Genomic DNA, 7,500 nt, shown 5'->3' with positions numbered 1-7,500 from the left:
TTGTGTGATGCACTAAATCATGAGAGGAGTATGTGCTATGGTATGATCCTATTAAATGAGACAGGATTATCATCCACTTTTGATTATTGACTGTTGTATTATGGTGATGATGATCTTTTATTATTATTATTATCATTATTATCATTATCATTATTATTATTATCATCACTATCATCATCATCATCACTACTATTATCGTTGCTCTGAGAAAGCCAACATCCGTGGCCCTGCCCTCATAACCCAAAGCTAACCGTGCGTTTCCTTCCCCGGCAGTGAGAGCGAGGCGAGTGGCAGCGCCCTTGTGACGCCGATCCAGCACCGTCGCCGAGTTTCCCACGGGCTTCCCTCCCAGCACCCGCACCGCCGAAGGAAGGTGAGCGCGCCGCCAGAGTTGCTGCAGCATCTCGGCAGTGCCATAACGCACGTCACCGCCGCACACGCCATCACGGGCGGCGCGAATCCCGACCACGCGGACAGACCTCATCCTGAGTTCATCTTGAGCTTCGCTCCCGGACAGACGCATTGTAAGTTTTATGCAAGTTATTATTGTTATATTTATTTTACCCTTATCATTATCATCGTTATCATCATTTGAGAATACTGTGGAATAAATACGTATTTTTGTCCGACCTTCTCTCTAACCCTGCCTCGTCCCCGCAGTGTCTGAGGGCTTGTATAGCGGCTCGGACTCCGGAGTACAGTCCGAGTACTCCTCCTGGGCCGCGCCTGTGTCTGGAGTTATCGGAAGAGGCGTCTCCACACCCGAGGTGATCCATAACGCAGCCTCAGGCGCGATTGACGACCTCGCCGAGCAACACCAAACGAACGAAAACCAGGAGCAGGGAATCAAGTACTACCAATCGGACTCTGATTGTGAGGTGAGTGAAACTGGGTCGATGTTACGTTGTCATGCAGCTCTGTGTCAGTGGGATTATGGTGATTATAACGGATTATTGTTATCATAGTCATTCATAGCGTTGTTCTTTGTCTCCCCCGCAGAGTATAGACGACCTGCAATCTCCACAGGCTACTCGGAAGTCTGTTGGAGGAAGTGGCATGAACAACCCCGGGTTCGTGCATACAGAGCCCACGACTTTAGTGCTCCCCGTGGGCTCTCCTCCCCCTCTGAGTCGCTCTGGGACTGACCCCAGTATGACCTCCACCGCCTCCTCCACCGTCGGGATGATCGCCCCGTCAAGGCAGCGAAGAAACAGCATGGTGTTGCAACTGAACCTGCAGGGCGCCTTGCCAAGCACTATGACACTCCCAACGGCACCCCCGACTACCACAGGGACACGCTCTGTATCTATGGTGTCACTGAACCAGAACCAACCAGTGACCACCCACCTGTACCCCAACCTCCATTCTGACACGCAGTCCATCTACAGCGAGGTCAACTACAGTGCAAATCACGGGTACACCAACCCGCCCATGGCCACTCAGCCTCCAGCGGCGGGCGTGGGTTACAAAGTGCCTGAGCAACACCAGGCACACAGCAGCGGTGCTCCCTCGGGTCACGTGGACGCGGTACCCCAGCCAGAACACCATGACACTGAAGAGCCCCAACCCACTGAACCGGAGAAAAAGACCGAATGGTTCACTCACACCCTGAGCGAAAACCTGAGCGTCATCTACGCCGTCTTTTTGGTTATGCTCGGCGTCGTGATCTACCTGGCCGACACGTTCAGCGGCCATGACTCCGCCATGGCAGAAGGTTTCAACGTGTTCCTCATCGTGGCCCAACTACTTTGGCTTTTCTACGTTCATGTGGATGTCCGTCGTTACGTCAACCAAATCTCGCGGGCTCTAGAAGAAGCGAAAGCGAAGCAGACGGACAAAAACGAGCAGGTGCAGCTTGAGCCAACTGGTGACGGCCAATACCAGCTACGCATCAATCTGCCTGAACCGCGGAAAACCATTCCACAGCACTATGGTTTTACGTCTGGAAGACACGGTGGCTCTCTCTACCTGAAGATCGGGGCTACAGGTATATACTTTATTTGTTTCTGCAACCTAATATCGTGTTATGGCGGTTTTATTTTGTATTAATCACCAGTATGTTTATGTTTACATAAGACTTACCATCGCGTTCTCCCCGACAGTTTTCTGCTTTGGTTACCTGATCCACACCGGCCTGAACCTTGGCCAAAAGATCTTGTACCTCACGGAAGACGACCCCGCCTTCGATGACTGCACCTGTACTACTGACGTTGTAATGTCCGTCCTACAACCAGTATACGCCTTTTATCAGCTGTTCTTCATCTTCAAGTACTCCAATGTAAGTAAAAAATACATGTGAACTGTATGATTTATCTGATAATAAACACTCTATGTGAGTAAGCTTAATGTCTGTGGTGATGTTTACCATACTGTCACAATAAAAGTAACGTTTCTTTCTCTTTTTTTACAGCTGATCATCAACCGTCGCAAGGTTCTCTCAAGATTTGGACTTATGCACTGCATTGGCGCTTCTCTTTGCTACTGGATCTACACCATCCTGCAAGAGACTCTCCAAGCCATCTTCATGAAGAAGAGTTACCCCAACAAGGACAACTACAGCACCGACGGATCCTCTACATCCGCCCTTCACTTATCCAGCTACGACGACGACTCCGACGAGGTGGACGATGACGACTCGCACCACTTCTCCGGCACCAAACTCTCTGCGTCCGCCTCAGCGTGGTCCATCAACTACGGCTGCGAGAAGGACACCAACCTCTCCGACATGATCAACTACACGACGCCGTACCTGTACCCATTCAGCATTGAGTTCAACATCCTCATGGTAGGATTGTGGATCCTCTTGTGGGAGAACATCGGCAAGACCGACCGCCACACCCACATCCCCTCGGTCGAGGTGACCTACGAAGAGGACAACAGCAAGACCCTGACCTCCAACCTCATTATCTACGTTGACTGCCACGCCTCCAACCGAGGTCTGTTCGCGGGTCTGCTCATGACCGTGGCCACAGTCATCTCCATCATCCTCTTCTTTATCCTGTCGTCTTCAGAAGATAGCAAGATGCTCGGCAAGTATGTGAATGGCATCAGCGAGGTGATCCTCCTGTCGTGCATGTTGATCACGGCAGCCATAGCGTACAACTCCATACGAATCTTAGACGTGATGAAGCACGCCATCAGCTCGGTGGACAACATCCTGCTGTACGTGTGCCTGCCGTGCATCTTCTTGTACGCCTTCCTCAGCATGGTGCCTTCCATCAACAACAGGGACTTCCTGTTTGTGTCAGTCTCAGTTCTCCAGGTGTCGCAGGTGATCCTCCAGACAACGCTCATCTGTGACGGCTTGAGACGTTGCTCCAACTCCCTGGAGATCCAGCACAAGAAGCCCGGCCGCGAAGTGATCACTTACCTTGTAGTCACCAACGTGGCCATGTGGCTCCTCCAGACCTTCGAGATCAAGAGCGCAGAAGGCAATTCCAACATGTATGACTTCTACGGCAAGGTGAGCTTAAAACAATAATTTTCTTTCTTTCTTTTCTATTTCTTGTACTCAGTAAATAAAAAAAAGAATGTTAATGGTGTCGACCTACACGAATTGCAGAATTGTATATATATCTAGTCAAACAATAGAACTAACAAGACTCTATTTCCTCTTTTCAGGAGCTGTGGACTTTACTTTCACACTTGACGTTGCCACTCGCGCTGTTCTACCGCTTCCACTCGTCCGTGTGTTTGGCTGACATGTGGAAGGCCTCATATGAAGCCGAGGAGTCGTAAGATGGCTCCTTCCCATGCGGGGTCACGACCCCTTCCTCACCATGGACTCCTACCAAGCAATGGATTCATCCTACTCCACGGATTGATTCATACTAACTCATGATCGCGCTTCGCGTTTCGGATTCAACCCGTCACGTGATGGTGCTCTGTGCTATAATAGCGCGTGTAAATAATCAAGTCACCCGCCCCCTCCTACGCCACAGCCGACACTCAGAAATAGAAACAAAATTACACATGTTTATACATTCGTGACCAGATGTTCACGACAGAGACGTGTCCCATAGCCTATGATTTGACCAAACCAAGGGGAAGAAAATGTTTCCAATGATACTTGACGAGGGTTCTCCGCGAATCCGATCCTGACGAAGATTTACTCGTAAATCCGACGTGGACGCAGTGGTGTCGATGATATTCACGAAGACGTGGATGATGTGTCGCGTGAATCAGCTGAGTATTGAAGTGGTGGTGTTTGGACGGGGGTCATCTGCTGTATATATCCGACTGGCCGAGAAGCCGAGCCGTCACTCATTGCTCATCTTTCTGTATTTATGATGCCATACACTGTAGATAATGACCCTGTGTGATTCGCTGGTCAGGTTGGCCCTCGCCTGCATGCTAGGTCAAGAGGTAGGCCAGGTCAACATTCTATATTGTGATATGTGAACGGAGACGTGTAGAGATTAGTCTTATGGAGTACTAAAGAAGCTGACAAAGGCTGACTAGGCCTGCTCGTCGGGCATTACCTCTGTATTGTAATATGTACATGTTTGTACTTAGTATCTATAAATAAGTTATAAAACGAGTGCAACTAATTCACCGAGGAATTAGATGTACTTACGCCAAATAAAATCTTTTGATCTACAGCATGTGAGTTTTCAGTTACCCCAAAGTCCTTATGAGACTTTTTGATTATTTAAAACGTTTACACTTGGTGGGAAAACGCTCTCAATCTAACAAATTTAACAGATAAAAGGTTAAACACCGATGCATTAAAAAATGAACCTTGATTAGATCTGAACCAGTGAAGAAATCTTTGAAAATAAGTCTGTTTTAAGAGAGTGATACAAAATGCCACCAAAAGCAAATTTATATAACCGGATTTTACACATTCGTAAAATACGTATACATCTTCCGAGTAATAAATCACCTACCTTATATACCTATCAGTAACTCTAATATGAAATACAAGCTACTTTCCTCTTCAGAAATGATATGCTCAAACCTCATCCAGAGCATTTTCCATTCACACAATGTCAATTGAATCTGATTTGCTACCGCTATATCCTTTATATATATATATATATATATATATATATATATATATATATATATATATATATATATATATATATATGTATATATATATATATATATATATACATAGATATATATATATATTTTTTTAATTTGTTCATCACACTAGTTTTCTTTTGTTTTTGTGACTAAACTACGAGCGCATCTTCCAACTAACTATACGTAGTTAACTATCGGTAACTGTATTGTGAAATAGAGACACGCTACTTTCCATTTGTTAAATAGGTATGATCAGATCTCATCCAGTTCATTTGAAATAAAAACATTCTTCGTTTAAAGAACAATCTACACATAATATGAGCTGAATGATTTCCTACCATTGTTTATGAATATATATAGATATAGATACAGACATACTCAGATATAGATAGATACATGAATGCATATGCATATATTTTTTTTCCCAAGCATAATCTCTATGACCGATAATACAAATCTTTCCCTGCAATTTTTTTCTCTTCTTTTTCCTTCACTGAATACATTTTTATCTCACTTGCTGTTGCTTTTATTGTGACTTTATCTCGGCATTGTTTTTATCAATGGACTTTCAGGTCATTGTTCTGATGTGACTGCCTCGGGTACAAGAAATTCAAGAGCAAATACCACGCGTTAACCTTTGGATAAGATTGTACCCAGTCGTGTGCGTTTGCCTTCGTGACGTCATAGGGAGCCATTAAAGTTTTCTTTTCACACAAGTTCTGTGAAACAAGTGTTGGTGGGGGATTGTTTGTTTGCTTGTGTGTTTGTTTGTTTGTTTGTGCGTATGTGTGCTATAATTTATGCATTCCGTACATATATACGAACACTCGCGCGCGCACACAGACACATATATACATATCTCTTTCTCTTTTTCTTTCTCTCTCTATCTATCTATCTATCTATCTATCAATATATATATATATATATATATATATATATATATATATATATATATATATATATATGGGTATGCCCTGTAATCACTATGGATGAAGTGGAAATTATATTGAACAGATATATATATATATATATATATATATATATATATATATATATATATATATATATATACATATATATATATATACATATATATGTATATATATATACATATATAAATCAGAAATCAGTAATAAGATACCATGAGTATCCTCTACATCATAGCACAATAACTACCAGGAACCAAAGTTGATGTATATAATGGCACGCAAACTTAATAAAAAACAACAACTGAAATACACGAGAAAAATGAAAAATAAACAACGCAACGAAATATGACCAAATAAAATAAGACTGAAATATATATCTAAGAGGAACATGATGAAAATACCGATGGATAAAAATATGTATGCTACAACGACAACCAAATTCATACTTCAGAAATGCAAGCACCAAAAATGTAAAGCACAGGCGATACGAAGCAAAAACCACAATCCATGAAATGCAGATCACCCACGAAAGCAGCATAAACACAAACACAAACAGTAATGAAGCAAGTGAAGATGGCGACGATACCGGGACAAGATAAACCGTTCGCGCAGAGGGGTAATATCCAGCATGTCAGATGAAACTGGAAGGAGTCAAGCGTCACAAACACAAGACGAAAGAGATGTTCAGAAAATGATAACAGTAAGAATAGAAGCAAGATGAATTATGCCAAAGGCAGTTACACAGAAACTGATGATAAACTCAAAGAGAAATTCTACCGATGATTAGAAATTTAAGACACTGAATTGACAAAAGTACATCATATAATTAAGACCTAAATATCTTCACAGCCTAGACATCAAACATTTATCATCCCACAATATTTCTACTCAATATAATTGCCTGCAAAAGAACTGTTACAGTATCAATAGCACAACCACACGAACTAGTGGTACTTACTGCAATAGCAAATATTCTAATAATGGTTGCAGTAACATAGTGCTGCAATGGTAATACAATGTGGAAAAGGATAAACAAATATAAAGGCATTAACAATTGCCAATGACATCAATTCAAGAAAAGAGGATGATAACATTACTATGCAGAAAAAAATACGTAAAAGTTAAAAGGCGAAAGTATTTGGCCATGCATGAACACGCGAATATTATAGCCATATGATGACATCGATGGTGAAACACGAAACGAAGTAATACGTATGTCCATCAATAAGGCCATATCAAAACCACCTCCCTTTGAGCATAATGCGATCCGAATACCATGGAAATCTTGCTAAAACTGATAATGTAATAGTACTTTCATGAACAAATTGCGTTTAAGCTATAAAAGTAGACATATACATATCAAATGGCAGGAGATTAATTAAAGATTCGATAACGACACAACGCTTAGATACTTCCCACTACAAGTAAAACGCTTATAAATAGTCGAGGTACACATATTTCGCGTACAAAGAAGCCAAGCGATGGTCTCTAAGGTTCTAAGAAAATCTGGCATCAGCGACGACAACCTCCCACTTAGGAC

At 42.7% G+C, this 7,500-nt stretch overlaps 1 protein-coding gene across 3 annotated transcripts in view; it reads left to right on the top strand.

Annotated features, from left to right (window-relative positions):
- Positions 1-4,601, top strand: part of LOC122253069 (proton channel OtopLc) — a 167,032-nt gene extending 162,431 nt beyond the window's left edge. For all 3 annotated transcript variants that reach the window (XM_086552749.1, XM_086552748.1, XM_043015851.2), the window contains 6 exons: positions 274-524; positions 661-878; positions 1,000-1,987; positions 2,103-2,278; positions 2,411-3,463; positions 3,622-4,601. In XM_086552749.1, coding sequence (XP_086408875.1) covers positions 274-524; positions 661-878; positions 1,000-1,987; positions 2,103-2,278; positions 2,411-3,463; positions 3,622-3,738 — 2,803 coding nt within the window. In that variant the 3' untranslated portion in view covers positions 3,739-4,601. The remainder of the gene's footprint in view (positions 1-273; positions 525-660; positions 879-999; positions 1,988-2,102; positions 2,279-2,410; positions 3,464-3,621) is intronic.
- Positions 4,602-7,500: the final 2,899 nt, after the last annotated feature.

Source organism: Penaeus japonicus, unplaced genomic scaffold (genome assembly GCF_977035675.1).
Source record: "Penaeus japonicus unplaced genomic scaffold, GWHDUDI00000001_assembly GWHDUDI00000027, whole genome shotgun sequence".
In the NCBI taxonomy this organism is placed as follows: Eukaryota; Metazoa; Arthropoda; class Malacostraca; order Decapoda; family Penaeidae; genus Penaeus; species Penaeus japonicus.
The sequence above is the reverse complement of the archived record's forward strand: the minus strand, read 5'-3'. Positions and strand labels throughout refer to the sequence as shown.